At 29.3% G+C, this 17,527-nt stretch overlaps 2 protein-coding genes across 3 annotated transcripts; both read left to right on the plus strand.

Moving 5' to 3' along the window:
• Window positions 1-604: 604 nt before the first annotated feature.
• LOC148308456 (uncharacterized) lies at window positions 605-7,557 on the plus strand. 2 transcript variants are annotated; one of them, XM_088261669.1, is made up of 3 exons: window positions 605-1,300; window positions 2,980-3,076; window positions 4,225-7,557. In XM_088261669.1, the coding sequence occupies exons 1-3, from the start codon at window positions 640-642 to the stop codon at window positions 4,427-4,429; spliced, it is 963 nt and encodes a 320-aa protein (XP_088117795.1). In that variant the 5' UTR covers window positions 605-639; the 3' UTR covers window positions 4,430-7,557. The 2 variants fall into 2 exon arrangements, with proteins under 2 accessions (XP_088117795.1, XP_088117796.1); XM_088261670.1 differs by having other exon boundaries at window positions 605-1,246.
• Window positions 7,558-8,831: 1,274 nt separating this feature from the next.
• Window positions 8,832-16,932, plus strand: LOC148308457 (uncharacterized). The gene is made up of 12 exons (XM_088261677.1): window positions 8,832-8,897; window positions 9,931-10,089; window positions 10,325-10,452; window positions 11,756-11,909; window positions 12,562-12,780; window positions 13,896-14,129; window positions 14,904-15,110; window positions 15,200-15,386; window positions 15,828-15,943; window positions 16,132-16,362; window positions 16,439-16,552; window positions 16,782-16,932. The coding sequence occupies exons 1-12, from the start codon at window positions 8,832-8,834 to the stop codon at window positions 16,902-16,904; spliced, it is 1,938 nt and encodes a 645-aa protein (XP_088117803.1). The 3' UTR covers window positions 16,905-16,932.
• The last annotated feature ends 595 nt before the right edge of the window (window positions 16,933-17,527 follow it).

Here is a 17,527-nt window from a genome sequence, read left to right on the forward strand (position 1 = left end):
TTACAATTATTTTTCTCTCATTCTTTCTTCTGAAAATATTTAATTGCTGTACAAAATATTAAATGTTATATCACTAAATTAAAAAAAAAATCTATTAGTATCACATATTGGTTCATGGTTGTAAAGTGTTATAATTAAAACTATATTAATCTTATGAACCAAATGATAATTATTTTTAATTAAATTTTTTTTTTTTAAATTTATGATTTTTTTGTTATGCGAAAAATTGATTTAAATAACAAAAGTGTAAATAAAAAAAAAAAGATTTTCTTCAATAATTCTGAAAGCTTTGATTATTTTCTCAATAAAAAATACAAATAATCTTCGAAACGCCACCTCGCATCAGTTGAATCGTGGAAATTTGAATTTTTTCCTTTCGACTTAAAATTAGTAAACTTTCATTATATTTAGTAGACAATTCAGCACAAAGTTAGCTGATTGCATGTCCAGTAAACTTTATAATAATATTTAAAACACATCCATTCATGGAGCGAGATATTATAGTTTAATATGGAGCAATGACATAAGTAGTTATGGTTATATGTGTTATAGTTATATATGCTTGTACTTAAGTATTTATCTTTTTGCATGAATTATTTAGATTTGTCTACTCCAAATGAAATTATCGGTAGACAAGCGATGTACCAGGATGACAATCACGTCACCAGCACCCCGAGAAATCATGTTTCCCTGATGCAGGAACTATGCCAAGTATCTCTACCTCTGCCTTGCTCCGATACAACTAATTATGATAACTTCAAGTCTTCCTTGCGAGGGACATATCCACCGAATTGTTTAACCTACAATTTGGAAACAGATGATGATATTCAACCATTCGGCAATACCAGCTTTTTCGCTGATGGGAACACTAACGAGCACACTTATATCGATCATCTAAAAAGGGACAATGAAGATTGCGTGGGGAAACTAAATTTGCTAGAAACAGAGCTGACAGAACATAAAGTAACGAACGCAAATCTGGTTGCCGAATTAAAAGATAGTAAGGCCGAAATTCTTCAGTTGAATCGCATTATTGAACATCAAAGCGAGAGGATAATCGAGATGAGTAATCACCAAGCATTGATGAGTTTACAAAATCACTGTTGGAATAATGCTATGAAACAAACAAAGGTAAAAGTCAAGATGATCCGGGGACTGATGGGCCTTAGGAGCAAGTGGCTAGAGAAACGAGTTCCGGGAACGGTACAAAATATCCAAACGCAAACGGATGCAGAGATAACAATTGGTAATATAGCATGGAGTGTGCAGAGTATAACTATGGATACAAAAAGTATTTCTGGTAAACATACGCAGTTTTAATTTTAAAAAAATATTTGGTTACGATATGTGCCTTATACGTAAATGCTATGTACTTCTTTGGCTACAGATTGGGATAGTATTCTCAGTTTGTATTTCTTTCCAGCTTAAGTTTTTTGATATCGAATTGTCAAATTTGCAAAATATGTAACCAAATTTGCCAACTGACTAGCGATGATGATCAAATCCAAAAACCGAAGTATTTAACATTGTAAAAATGTTGTTACTCAATTCATTTTTTGGTTTCCATCCCCCGTCATTGGATTGTATGTTCTCTTCTTTCTGACATAGCAAATATATTGATAAAATGGACCATAATGCAAAAGTTCTGATATGAAGAAGGTTACTGGGGGACATAATATCGTTTAATTAAAAATGCCGTATTTTAATATAAGACTAATGGCAAATTAAATAGTGGTATCTACCACATATAAGTGAACATAAAAGCGTGGCCATAATGGCAAGCCAGTGGTCTTTATGAAAAATATGCAATCCGATAATATGTAAATTAAAATCCTAAATTACTCTCTTGAGTTGAATGTGTAACATATTTAAAGATATTAAGTTGGTTTATAATTGTTATGTTTAATCTGACAGTTAAACTTTAGTTCTTTTTATTCACATTCAATAGTCTGATGGTTTTAGTTAACACTAAACTTTTCATATCCAATTAAAAAAATCATAGAAGCCATATAAATACATACAAAGTATTTTGTATCAAATATACTTTTAAATTGAATTCTGTATCAAATGTACTTTAAAAAAAACTAGATAAATCAGGGTAACATTAAAGTATCATGAACATTATTATATCTCCTAATTAAAATTTATAGTTTTACTAATGTAAGACAAGAAAAGAAACAAAACAATTAGGGGGTTTAGAAATCTCATTATTTAAATATTTTTTTAAAATAATGATAATAAATAACAATTAATAAAAATAATAATATTTTGTATTGGTTTGATGCATTTAATAATTTATATTGGAATCAGATGACTGCATGATTGAGTGAATAACCAAAAATGTAAATCTATTTTCAGAGTTAATCATTGGCATGTTTTCTTAAAATTATAAATTCAGTCGAACTCGGTTATATGTAATGAGGATGACGGAACTCGTTATATCCGAGTATATGTATTTTTTTCATAAACTTATAACCGTGCTCGTAATAACCGAGTTTGACTGTATATATATATATATATATATATATATATATATATATATATATATATATATATATATATATATATATATATATATATATATATATATATATATATATATATATATATATATATATATATATATATATATATATATATACATATATATATATATATATATATATATATATGTATATATATATATATTTTTTATTAATTAATTAATTTTTCATTTTGTTGTTTTTACTGTATTTTTTTAATGCTTCAACTATTGCACGGGTTTTAAGATGTTTTTTTCTAATTTTTACTTTGGATTAAAGATTAAACCTTCCATATTTATACTCTGCTATTTGCACTTTCATATTTACATTCCAGTTTTATCTTCATAAAGTATGTATTTTCCAGAACTAACTATAAATGACTATTTACTTGTATACTTAATAGTTTATTGTATGCTTAGTATAATTAATATTCACAAACTCATTTTAATGTTTACAGATAATAATGCTGTTGTTATTTACACACGAAATTCCGAACCTCTTTCAAGAAGTAAGATTCTCCAAAATAAAGTTATAAGAAAATTCAAACGTATTTGGTGAGTTTTTCATTGAACCTGATTAAAATATAAATTCATGATTAAAAAATAAACTATTCATGTTAAGAAGATACTACTACTACTACTACTTCTACCATCACGCCGTTTCTCCGCAGGGGTAGGCAGAGAGGATGGAACGCCACACTCTTCTGTCCTGACATACACTCCTCGCCTCCTTCACATCCATACATCTAGTCATACATGCCCTCCGATTACGCAGACTTTTGACACCGCCAGATTTTAGGTTCTGATTGATCTGATCGTGCCAAGTCTTTTTCGGTCGTCCACGTTCTGTTTTCCCTCTCACATTCGCCACATATATTTTCTTAGTCATTCTCTCGCTATCCATTCGCTCCACATGTCCATACCACCGCAAAGAGCAGGTCCTAAGAAGATAAAGGTCCACAATTTTGATTTTAGACCCATTACTACGTAGTTTACAGTACTAATGATGCTTCATCAGATAATAAATTACTCATTTTCAGATCCTAAATTATTTGTGTAATGTGTTAGTTTCGTACCCTGTTATGAGGTTATCCATTAGACTTCTTACACGGTGGGCGTGTATTTTTTAGAAGTTTTTTTTTTAAACTGACAACATTGTTTCTACAGTCTGTCAATTTGACGGTTGACAGTTGATTGATAGCCAGTACGTTTTGCCATTTCACCATGAATAAACTGAATGCATATTTTGCGCGTCGTAGGTTCGGTAAATGGGCCGAAAACAATATTCAGCTTGATCCACTTTTTCAACACAAAATTTTGTTCATCGATGAGGCACATTTTTGGTTAAATGGCCAAAGTAAAATGAGCAAAATTGCCTAATTCGTAGTGGAGAACACCCAGAAACCTTTATCGAGAGGTGGAGTCATTGGCCCATATTTTTTTTAAAGACGATGCTGGTCAGAATGTTACAGTCAATGGAGAGCGCTACAGAACCATCATTATTGACTTCTTCGTACCTCAGTTGAATGGCATTGATGTGACAGAGCTGTGGTTTTAATAAGATAGTTGAACATGCCACACGGCGAGTGCTACCATCAATTTATTGTGGGAAATTGATATTTTTTACCTCCAAATAAAAACACCCTATATTATCAGAAATGTTAGAAAACTAATATGTAAATATATATTATTTATATTTCTAGGTCTGCTACACTCAGCAATGTATTATTTTGGGGCACATTGGTGTGCTTCTCTTTGGGCTACGTTCATCTGTTCAACACAATGAAGTACTGTAACACCGTGAAGAATGGCTCCAATGTCCGATTCTATCCCTGGGAGTGGATTTCCATTAACGAAATAGTTTATTCTGTGTTTGACTTCAAACGCAATGGCGCCGTGCCTATATGAAAATTTGTACAATATTTTATTTCAACTCCTATGTATATTATCGTATCAAAATGCAATTTTACAGGAGACGAATTTGAATATGTTTTGTCGGTTATATTTTTAAAGAGTCCTCATAGTTTTTTTAACCAAGAAAAGAAAATTGTTGGTTAGAACTAAAGAAATTAAACAAATCAAAAAAACTGTTAAATTGACAATTTTGGCTTATAAAAGTATATTTAGAAGGGGTCGATCTCTAACTGTTGTTCATCATATTATTTAAAATTAAGAAATTAAGTCAGGATTGTAATATTTTAGCCTTTTTATAAATGCCAATTTTAATTAGTTAACTTACAAAGAAGTTTTAAAAAAGTCATTCATACGTGCCACAGAAAATTATTGTTTATATGTGTATTTATGTTATATTTTCACTTGTTCATGGATCGCACATTATTTTTCTATTGCTTAATTATTTTTTAACTTAAATGTGTAGTTTGTCAAAATAGAGAAGAAAATAATTGAGTGTGCTTGTGTACTTCTTATGGCAATACTAAATTATTTTAAAGATATTATTCAATAATTTCTCGAATTTAAGAACTCAAATTAACATGTTCATGGTTATTATTTCTATAGAATTAAAATTGTTTAGTCAATCATTTGGGAAATGACATTGTGTGGAAAATACAGTAATAACTGATGTAAAACTTAAACAATTATATGGTGGAAAAAAATAATGTGTCCCTATATATAATATGGGTATTAAAAATGTCTTAGTGAAAGTAATTTTAATAAAAAAGTGTCTAACGAATGGTGGGTATATTCTAATGGCTTTCTAATAACAATAGCAATTATACTGTGAAAACATTAGCAAATTATTATAGTTCTGATATATTTAATTTCATTGAAGTACTTTAAGTAAGTAGGTTTAATATAAAACTATTATTTTAAGTCAGCTTATTTAGATATGGCGACTTGCAACTTTTTAGGGAAAATATTGTAATGCCTGATAACACATTTGTTTTATATTTTTGATAAAAATTGTGCCAAAACATAAATACTAATAAGTGTCACTTTAATTATTCGGTAAACAAAAATACATTTTTCAGGCTGATAAATATTTATATGAATATATTCGCCAGTCAAAAATATAAAATTGGATCGAATATTTTTAATAGTCATTTGATAAAATAAGATCCAAGGAACCCAAAAATTAACTTGGGTTTGTACTGAAAACACTTTTAATTTTAGTTTAGGTTTTTCCAATTCATATATGTTATATTTTATCAAATAGATCTCTAATGTTAATTTTAAAACATTTGTAGAAAATGTATGATCTGATGTGGCATAGATATAAAAGTGGCCCAAAAATATTAAAACTGTTCTTGAATCTTCCTTAAAAGGGGCCAAATTAAATATTTGTTTAACTACTGATAAATAATAATTTTATTGTCATTATATATTTTTGTTTTTTAATTTTATTACTTGCATTTTAAATATAAAATTTTATAAATATAACTAGGTTTATCCCTTAAATGGATAAAGGTATATGTAATATATTCATCTATAAAATTTCTCTTTCTCTTTGCATTATTGGTGACTGACTACATTCAAATTTACAATCATTGAACAAATCTCTTTGGGAAATACCATAAGGGCATTTGTGCATTACACGGAATTTTACCGTCCGGCACGTCAGTTAGCGTTTTAAAACGATGATTGGCTTAGATTGGCTTGTGCCTTTGTCCAACTTTCTTCGGATCGGTGCTCTTGATCGGTGCATGAACACGTTGCGCGCAAAATTGATCACGCTAAACTGTCGTAGTCGCTTTCATTTTTCAAAACCGGATTGCCAAACAGCAAAATTACAGGTAATGCACTAATGTCCTGACACCACTTGTATCACCCAAAATTCCACTCTTTTGAGTTTTTAAGATAATTTCTTGCATTTATCACAATTTTTAAATACAAAGTACGTTTATGTAAACATATGTATTCCTTGGAAAAATTCCCTTTGGTGTTATTTTATTGTTTTAATTTATTTGTTACTATATTAATTATAATGTAAGCTATCAATATATTTTATTCTATCCATTTCTAAATGGAACCTGCCTGCAAAGTTGGTCAGAATCAACATCAACGCCCGACCAGTTTTCATTAATATCTAGTGATTATTTAATTGTACAATTTGTCTTCTTTGAGTTATTTCTTAATGCCTAAAATGTAAAACATGAGCACATTTTAGAAAAATACTATAAACATTTATTATCAAAATAGCACCATTCAATCCCGGATGGTGATTGTAATAATTGTTGGGATATGCTTAGCACAACTCATTTATCATAAAATATATTAATTTGTGGAGCGAAAACGGATTAAGTGCTTTTGAAATTTTAAAATAATTTTCTTTTATGAAACTTACCAATGTTAAACCTCGTGATATTAAAATATGTGTAAATTTGGGCCTAACTAAAAGCAAGTATGTACTTTAAAAGTAATGTGACCTCCCATCTTAACTAATAATACATACTGAGGCACTGGAAAAAGTAGGAACTATTAGCCAGTGGTAAGGCAAAATGCCACTTTGTACTTATAAACAATAAATATAAGATTTTGTTATTTCTTCAAAATTTTATAAAAAAATACATTACAGTACCTATAATTATTTTGTTTACTAATTTCTTACAAAAAGCCTCCACAAAAAATTAATTGGACTAAAAAGTGGTACAGAAATATGAAAATGGGACTATTCTTATATAATTCAGCTAATTATTTTTAATTATGTATATGTTATGCAAAAAAAACCTGTGTGTATATATATATATGGTAGATATTACTTACAATGTCGTATTTCATTATGAATCGTCACCACTTATTTATTGCTTTAAAGTTTTATGTTAATATGTAATTATATTGTGGTGCTGTATAATAACAAATAATTATAACTTAACTCTTCAGTTTTTATATTTTTTATCTTGTTAATTTTAGTAATGTTAAATACTAAGATAGATTTTATTCTTTACTTTTTTCAAAATGTTGTGTTTTTCAAATAACATGTCATTATTCACATGAACATAATTGTCTTTTAAAAAATAAAAATATTATTATAATTTTTTTATGTAATTTCTCATGAAAAATTAAATAAATTAATAAAAAAAATTGTTTTTATTTTGTTCATCAATTTACCAGTTTGCAAATATCCTTTTTAAAATTAGTGTATTTTACTGAACGTTGAAGATTTTTTTCCGACCCCTATATACAATGATGCATTGAATCATATCGACATTACTGGTATTTACATATATGGGAAAAGAGAAATAGTGGATACTATTAATTGAGAAGAAGGATGGATATATGGAATAGCTAGTAATAGCTAGCTTAATAAAATAATTTATATCAAGAACAAATTGATTGACTAGTATTTTTATTTGATTAGATTCGTTCATCTCTGTGGTGTAATGGTTAGAGTATTTAGATACCGTGCTGGAGGTCCCTGGTTTGATTTCCAGGGGGGTGAAAATAAATATTAGTGATTCAGTCTAATATTACCCTGAGGCGCAGGAGTGATTACCTTGCCTTTATGGAAGCAACAATCAAGATAACATGTCAATATGGTGCAGTACTCTATGCACCATTGGTTGCGGATAAGGGTTGGAGGAAGATTTATTATTGTGTTCTTTGTCTCTTGAGGTTCGGTGGATGTTTCCTATAGTCATTTAATAAATGAATACGCCTAGCCAGATGGCGTCTAGTGAGTTCGAAAAATACGTATGGAATGAAAAACATGACATACATATAAAAAGAATTTTTTATAAATATTTTTTTTTTAAAGTCACTCTTATTTTAATTCCTGAAAATATAGCTTTCTCATGGAAACATATTTACCGATTTTTCTGCTCTTGTATACTGACTTTTGCTCCGTCCATGTTACTGGCATCTTCACACAGGTACCTAGTAGTTTAAATATGATGATTTGAAATTATTGGTAAAGTAAATTTTAATGGTTAATAATAATGAAATAAAAACATGCGCAAAATATATATAAGAAAATTATATGTTTTGGACATGAAGCACAAATCAAATACTGTTATTTTTAAATGTCTTTTTTTTTATTCAAGGCTTAAAAAAAATAGTCTTTTTTTTATTTATTTAAATATCTGCACAGGTATTTTCATTCTTTATGTTAAGAATATATTTAATAAAAATAGAAAATGCTGCAATTATCCAATTATGTTTGTACAAATTTATTGAACAAACAATCTTCCAAGACTTGTTAGTATAATATAGTACCTACATGTTTACATCCTCACTCTCACTACTGTCAAAATTGGTAAATAAATTGATACAAAAAAGATATTCTGATTACCTATATATAAACAGCTATTGATCTCGATTTTCGCTAGTAAGACAGACTATATAATTTTATAAAATGGGATCAATGAGTAAAACAGGATTGATGGAAAGTTTGCGAAAGCCAGTAGAGGTTAGACAAAAGGTAAAAATTGTAATTTGTATTGTATTTTTGACTGTCAAAACCATAATTTAAAAAGCTGCTTAGTAAAGTTTCTTTCATTTTTTTAAAATAAAGAAATAGGTTATGTAAAAAAAGCTGGCACCACTTAGTAACGAAATAATAATACAAAATACTCAGCTCTGGTACTTAAAGTGCAATATCATTACCTTGCTTCATTTTAAGTAATGTAGTATAGTACTTTATGTACCATTGGGTGTAGATATAAGAAAAATATATTATAATTATTATACATTTTAGAGTAGTTATGTTGTATGATTTTCAAAGATTGAAAAAAAAAATTTTGGTATCATGAAATTTAAATAGACATAAAGTGATATTAATCAAGAAATATTTATTATCTTTTTGAGACAAAGAAAGAATTGGAAATGTGCTGTTGGCACCATTGACATTTTAAGAATTTTAACATTTTTATTTTGCTTGACATACCATATGTATGGTAACTTCTGTTTTTGACATTGATAAATATAAAATAATAAAAACAGTAAATATATTAAATAAGTAAAATATATAATACTATCCAGAAAAAAAATGTGCATCTAACTTATGTAAACTCAATAAGCAGAAACGTTTAGGGAAAACCATTATTAAAATTATAGGATGTGTCTAATATTTTAGTTAATATGGACATATCGACTCTCCCTACATATTCTGCATTAAGTAACAAATGGAGAATTTTTTGTGTTTAATAAGTATTTCAATAAATTTGTAAATATCTCCAACTAAGAATTAATAAAAAAACTTTGCAATACATTGCATTTTTTCTTGGACTGTATTACTTTGATTTTCTCTGTAAAATAGGATTATGTGGCTTACGATAAGTACACATAGGAAGGGTCGATTTAAAATCTGTAGAGCCAATAACTGGGGGAGGGGGGTGTGTCCATAACATCCCGGTTTACCCTACTCAAATTGTAGAACTGAAATGATGCTTAATATATGTTGCCTGTAAAAATCTACTTTATATTGTATTTGTAATGTTGATTTGTTATTTCAGACTCCTGTAGAGTTATCATGCTTAACAGCGCCGGCACCATTTGTACTCCGTCCGTTTGCAGGCCTTTACAATCCATTTTCCTTTGGATGTTCTATATTGTGTAACCATCCAGCAGATGCAGAAATCAAGGATGTAGTGAAAAGAGCTAAGGATTCATTGGTCAGTCTCAAATTTTGCTCCTTTATAGAATTATTCTAACAAATTAATTTCAAAGCAATCATTTGACAGTTTGAGGATCAAAAAGGTAGGCTTAGTTTTAAACTTATTTATCTGGCTTAGACAGTACGTACTTTACACACTTCTGCTACGGCATAGCTTGCATATCCTGTTCCAAGTATAATTTAGAACAGAAACTGATGCGAGTGAATTTAATTTAGATATATATTTTTTTTAGATTTCAGAACATAAAATTGAATTCTTAGCTGAAGAAATGGAAGCGCTGCGTGCTTCGATGCAACAAGCGGAAAAATCACATGTTAATGAAACTACAGTTGATTTTGTACCAGAAGAATTATTTCGTAGGTATGTTATGAATATGAAACTAGTTTACTCATAATTAAAACTTTTAGAACAATTCAATATCGGCATTGTAATATTAAAAGTATGCCTACAATTCAGAATAGGAGAATATTAGCTGATTCATTACTGTTATACAAATTACTTAATGGCATATGTAACTGACTTGATTTGTTGGATGTTCCATCATGCTGTACTAGGCAAACCCTTATTCTCCGTTAGAAAATTCAATACCAATGCTAAAAATAATTCTTCATTGAAAAGATTTATAAAGTATAATCAATTTCTAATCTAGATAAATTACACAGTTTATCATGTCCATTAAAAAAATATATAAATTTCATTTTATAGTTATTATCATTGTAATTATTTTATTTATAATTTACTTCCAGTCATACTTTTAAAAAAAAAGCAATAACCTGCAAAACCTCTACATTAAGAAGCTTGTCTGCAGGTACGATAGTACGGATAAGGAAGGTAAATGTGAAAAATCACAAACACCCAAACCAAATGAAAATAAATATTTCTTAGATTTATTTTGCACATGACGGGAATCGAACCCGCTATGCCAGTTTCGCAGTCGAGCGTCTACCCAACTACACCTGTCTTGATTAACCTTTTATTTGGTGTCCAAGTCTACACACATTTACATGTAATACTTATCTTACAAATATCTATATACTTATCTAACATATCGCTCACTCCTTTCAAGAACGTCATAAATCAAAAATTGTCAATTTTCAGTTGTGCATGTTTTCGGAATGCCCAGAAAATGTTATATATCCCAGCAAATAAGGCATATTTTTGACTTAATATTTACCCGCTACAGGGCAAACAATGTTGTTTTTGCATTTTAAAGAAAAAGAATTGTTTAATTGTTTTTTTTAAATATACTAAATATTTACAAACGGAGAAAAAAACTTCAGGTTTTACCTAAAAATATCTGTTGCACAGTAAAAAGATCAACAAGTGGCTTGATATTTATTTTTAATACATTGTGTTATATTTTTAAACTTTAAAAACGTTCTCCTGAATAATCCAGTTTTTTGATTTTTGACGTTCTTGAAAGGAGTGAGTGATATATCAATACTTTAAATTAATTAAATAAACTTCATTTCAAATCAAATTTATGTCTGTCTTTAATTATGAGCACTATTAGGATATATGTATTGTATTTCATAGTTTTGTTTAAATTTGTAATTGATAAATTTATTATGGCTCAAAAAACATATATTGGGGGCATCGGAAAGACATTGAAAGTAAATTAAAATGACCTGACAATAACATGACTTGGTTATATGTATCATAGGTATACACAGACGGATTCTCGCCCCTTGACACCTGCACCGACACTAGCAAGCGCAGTCTCCCGCGGGTCCCTCAGAAGGAGATGTTTGACTCCCGATAATCCTCCAGCAACGAGGCAGAAGCTCGTACTAGATCTTCGCAGAAGCCACAGTCAAGTAACTGGTTTTAACAAACTATTTTTTCAATAGTTTACATCAATCCATATTAATTTGTTTTTATTTTTAAAAGAGTAATATTTGTGTTTTTATTATTTACAAAAATACTTCAATTTCATACTATTTCTGTGAGCCTGAGTGACTCATTATTAGAAAAAGGTATAAAATTGTGATGGAGTGGGTTCAAACCGAGAAACTCTGACTCAAGAGTCCGCGACACCAACAACCAGATATTTAGGGACATTTATTTATTTTGTTTATCTGCTCAACCTTTAAAATCGTTATAAATAATAACTAAACCTGTAAATGAAAATCAATTTACTCAACCTTTTCTAGTAAAAAAATTGCTTAAATTTAGAGCATTTTGATTTAGAGTACTTTTTTTTCTTCATATTTGTTGCATAATTTGAAATCTGAATATTTTTAAAGTTTTGCTTCCTTCAGTTTTAAACTTATTAACTGACAGATTGAACTGTAGAGTGAATTGGTCAGTAAAAGAACTTCTAAAATATATCATCTTCTTTCTGGCATTGTTTGATGGTCGCTTATTTAGTGCTAGAGAAAAAATTACAGCATATTTTATTACAATCAGCATCTCTTTTCTATTGATGATGATAGAACATATAGATTCAATGGCACTTTCCATTTTCAGGAAACACTTTGTTGGCATGGTTTCCAAACATCAGAGATCAGCAGCGGCCTAGGACTTGGAAGTAGTTTAGGGGCGAGTACCACTCCTGGTAACACAGATCCTCCCAAGAAGTTGACTGTCGGAGCTGCTCATCAGATGCCTCCCCTCGTGTCCCCCGCCACGCTGTCTGTGAGGTCCCCCAGAGGAAATATTACTGATCGTACTTCCAGACTTTCAAAGGTACAAATTTTAATTCTTCTTAAGTATTTGTCTAGCTCTAATTCATTGACAGAAACTAACCCTACTGATATTTTTTAATTATTGGTTGGATGATTCTAGATCACTGTAAATCAATCACGAAAATGCATCATAAAATCTATTGGTTTAATTGTATACTTAATATGTACACTGTAAAATATGTAAGTCCCTTGAGATCTTATCTAACAATAACAAGTACACAGGTATCATGTTTATTTTATCTTTTTTGTGACTCTATAGTGATTATCTATAAACATTGTTCTATATTGATCGAAATTTACATAACTAATTTATTTGCAAAGTAAGAAATTCATTCAGTTTTAAAACAACCATGAATAAATCTAACAAAGTTTTAAGAAAAGATATTTCTTCAACGAGTAAATTTGAATTTTATTCACAAACTAAATCATTACAAACATCGAAAATAGAAAAGAAGGACCCAAGTCCAAGTAAATCAATAATTATTAGTAAGATTTCAACTAAATCTGTGTTATTACCCGAACAAAAATCAAATAGCAAGAAAGTAAATTTCTCCGAAAAGTCAAACAATATAGTTATACCTGAAGATGTTAAAACTGGAAAGAATCCTAACATATCTAAAAGTAGTGATGGTCCTCTTAGTAGTGGTGGGAAATTAAAGAGAAAAAAGAAATCAAACAGGAAAAGAAAATCTTCTAGGAAGTCTAGACAAATGGTAAATGATTATCAGAAAATAGTTTCTCCGTGGTTGGATGAAACTTCAAAAGACTTCTTCACTTACCTTGAGGTAAATTTTGCGATTATGTGGTATTTGATAATGTAAGATTTATGCAAAAATGAATGTCCGGAAAGAGTGAAAGAATTTCTTGAATGTATGTTTTTTTAAGAGACATAAAATTGGATAAGGATATTGAAAGAAGAGTAAATATAGGAAACATAATGAAATGATTGTTGAATATATTGATAACTAATAAAGGTATATCTTTGGAAACTTTACTAGCAGTACATAACGGAGTTCTAATGTGTGTGAAAATCATCAATTCCCAGGGAAAATCCCAGGGAATGATTAGTATTTTGGAGTAAACACAGTCAACTGATGATATTTTGTGTTATTTCAGAATCAGTTAAGAGTATTACAATCTAGAAATGTTCAAATTTCTACCAAGTCTTTGCCTGCTAGAGAAGACAAAAGTGATGGTTCAGAAGATGTCTTACAAGGAGTGACTGAAGATGAACACGAGTTGGTGGACGTTGCTTCGGGAGAGATGAGAAGGAGAGGAAGAAAAAAGAAGAAAGGAAATCGAGTTGCATCTGCAGTCTTGGTGTCTAATACAAACGATCCCGAGACACAGGTGATTTACTAACATCATCTTACCTTTTTCTATATATGTATTAATTTCTAAACTTTTTTTCAACAATTACACACATAACTTAAATCTATTTATAATGAATTAAAAGAAGAGACATGCCGACAAAGTTCTCTAAAATCCTAGAGATTATAATGAACTATATTTTTTTTCAGTGTACAAATCATGTATATTTATATATCATGTACTGATCATTAAAAAATTCACTTACTACATAACAGAAGAATCCAACTTTATTGTTTGCTTTAAAAAAATGTACTTGCTTTCTACATATACTGTTTGAAATCCCCGCAAGGCTAAATAGCAGTTATGGAAAACAATAAATTCTTTATTTATTGTAACTGCAGACAGTTGGTAGAATTCTCTATTGAATTGTTGGATAATATATCCAAAATAAAACAAGGTTTTTGTTGGATTGAATTCTACATTTATTTATGTATACCTTAATACGTGACGCGTTTCGTCTTCTTAGGACATTATCAAACACATTCTTAGGACATTATTGTGTTTGATAATGTCCTAAGAAGACGAAACGCGTCACATATTAAAATATTCATAAATAAATGTAGAATTCAATCCAACAAAAACCTTGTTTTATTTTGGATATATTACCCAACAAACAATAAATTCATTAAAATCATAAATTGTGTTTTGACTGATATTAATTATAAAAGTTTATGAAATTTTACACATCAAATGTCAATTCAATAAATATTATCATTATGATTATTAAAAAAATTAATTAGTCTTAATTTATAGATTGCAGGAATCGATTCTGAATCGCACAATCCTAGCGCAAGAGCATCTATAGACGGGTCTGTAGAAATAGATCACAACTTACAGAATACTTCTGCAGGTAAACAGTCCAGGGTGGTTATACAAGACTCCTTTTTAGAAGCCAGGTTATTGAAACATATTCAGAGAGAAGTAGACAATTTAGCTATCGAATCGGAATTTGACCCCAAGGTAAAAAGTCTTTTAAGTCTTATTAAGTTTTTAATCATATATTTTATCTGTGTTATAACAATTTAATAAGGTTATGGTAAATATTTTAGCGAAGATGCGTTCTTGAGGAAGCTCTTCGTACCCGGCCTGAAAAAGAATATGGCAAAGAGATGTCTCAACTTATGAAAGAATTTAAGCTTCCACCATTGAGTTTGAATAAATGGTTGCATCTGCCGAGAGTTTTTTCTAGAAGAAATGCAATTTTTTCTCTCCCTATTGACCGCAGAGATCTTTTAGGTATGTGTGAAATTGAATTAATATTTTTTGAGTACTTTCTTATTTGTATTTATTTATTTTATAGCCATTAAAGCCTTTTTACTGTATAAACAATTAAAAGAATACACAAATAACAAATTATACAGTAGTGTAAAGACATGATAAAAGTATTTTGATAAAACAGGGATAGAAATATAGGAATAACAGAATATAATACAGAAATAAAGAGTGTAATAAGAAAAAGAGTTAAACAGAATTATGCTTTCAGCATATGACATACTAATGTCAAAGTAAAATCAATGTAAAGTTTTGAGAGGGATCAGGTGTTTCCAATCGAGTTTGCATTTAAAAGTTAGGTAATCAATTTCAATTTGCAGCCCATTTTCCTAAATTGTACCTCTTAGATCAGAAAAATTACAGCAATTTGTCGTTTTCAAATTTTGTTCTTATTTTTTATTTTAGGTCTTTTGCCAATGCAATATGTTTCAGAATATATTAACGTCTCAAGTTCTAAACAGTTACTGTATCAAACAGTATTAGAACAGTTCAATCCGGACTCTTTTTCAATGCCTTTAGAAGTAAGTACAGTTGAAATTCCACTCTTCATAGTATACAATTTATTCCAGAAGGCTGTTTGAATTTAGAGATGTATGAATACTCTATGAAAAATTTTCAATCAAAGGAGTGTATAAAAATATAAGTAGTTAAAAAAAATAAATATACCAGTAATTATTTATTTATTTTACATTATTCATTACAATTTTAGTTGATCAAAGAAGCTTTACAAGTCATGATGGGTGAAACCCTATCGGAAGATATGGCAGAATCATTTAGATTACTACTTCACTGGGATAGTCTTACTTTAGAAAATATTAACAGCATGACTAATAAGAGCACTTTGAAAATAGATGGTTCAGAAAGCATGTCCATGGGAGATAATTTGGACAAACGCGATGTCAACTTGTTTGCGGAATTTGATTTTCAAGATAAAGAGGGTGTAAGTATTATTATTTATTAAGTTAATTGGAATAAATTGAAAATAAACATAGTTAAGAATATGTATTGACTTTTAGGTGAAGGAAATAGAAAATATTGGGATTCCCTTTAGGTTATGGTGTGGAATTTGTGCTCTATGTGAAAGACTGTACGCTCCTCTTCCTCCTATTCAAAGAGATCCCCCACACGAGGTAAATATATACGCATGGATTTTTTTATATGAAGCATTGAAGGATGATAAAATGTTTTTAAAAAAAGTGCCTTTCAGTTCCATTAAAAAAATATATGGGTATTCCTTGGTGATATTAATTTTTTTTGTTGTTGATAAAGTAGATACCCAGTTTAATATACCATAGTTAAGTTTATCAAAAGATTTGGTATTTTATTACTAACTGAAAAAAATATGTTTTATTATTTCAGGTGGAGGTGGCTGATTTTGATACATTGCAAGGAAAATTACAATCACAGAAAATAGATGAAAATCTTTCTTATATTCTATTTGCAATTCAAGTTTCACATGTAGATGAAGATAAAGATATTTGAAAATATTGTAATAAATTATTATGATTTATAATTTCATCACTTTCTTCCTCCATTACTTATTTCTTAAGTTATCTATGTACAATACTACATGTAATTTCCTTTTCCAGAGACTATTTGAAATTACAATAAACAGTCATATTTAAAAAAATTAAATCCCCCAATCATTCCGAGTTTAATGGTATACCATGAGGTTCAGTCCTAGGTCTTCTTTATCTTCTCTACACCTAAGATGTAAAAAAAAGTCACATGGATTGTGGTCTTACTGCTATGTGGGTGATAGGCAAATTTATTTTTATTGTCAATCAGGAAAAAAATTAACGTGTTGACTGTATTAATAAGTGCGTTGAGAGAATAGGAAAATGGATGGCTGAAAACAAATCGACATTGAACCCGTCAAAAACAGAACATATCTGGATAGCCACACCTAAACAACAGAATAAAATGGATGACATGACACTACCTAATTCAAGGAGCACCACTTCTCCAGCTTTCAAGTTCCATGGCGTGTTCTTAGATTTTCATCGCTCTTTAGAGACTCAAATCAGCAAAACAACAAGTACCTTTTTGTATCAGCTTAGGTATTTGCCTAGCCTTTTAATTTTAAAAGCATTCTCAAGAATCTT

Source organism: Brachycentrus maculatus, unplaced genomic scaffold, assembly GCF_059751285.1.
Source record: "Brachycentrus maculatus isolate JH-2025_06_01 unplaced genomic scaffold, ASM5975128v1 h1tg000165l, whole genome shotgun sequence".
In the NCBI taxonomy this organism is placed as follows: Eukaryota; Metazoa; Arthropoda; class Insecta; order Trichoptera; family Brachycentridae; genus Brachycentrus; species Brachycentrus maculatus.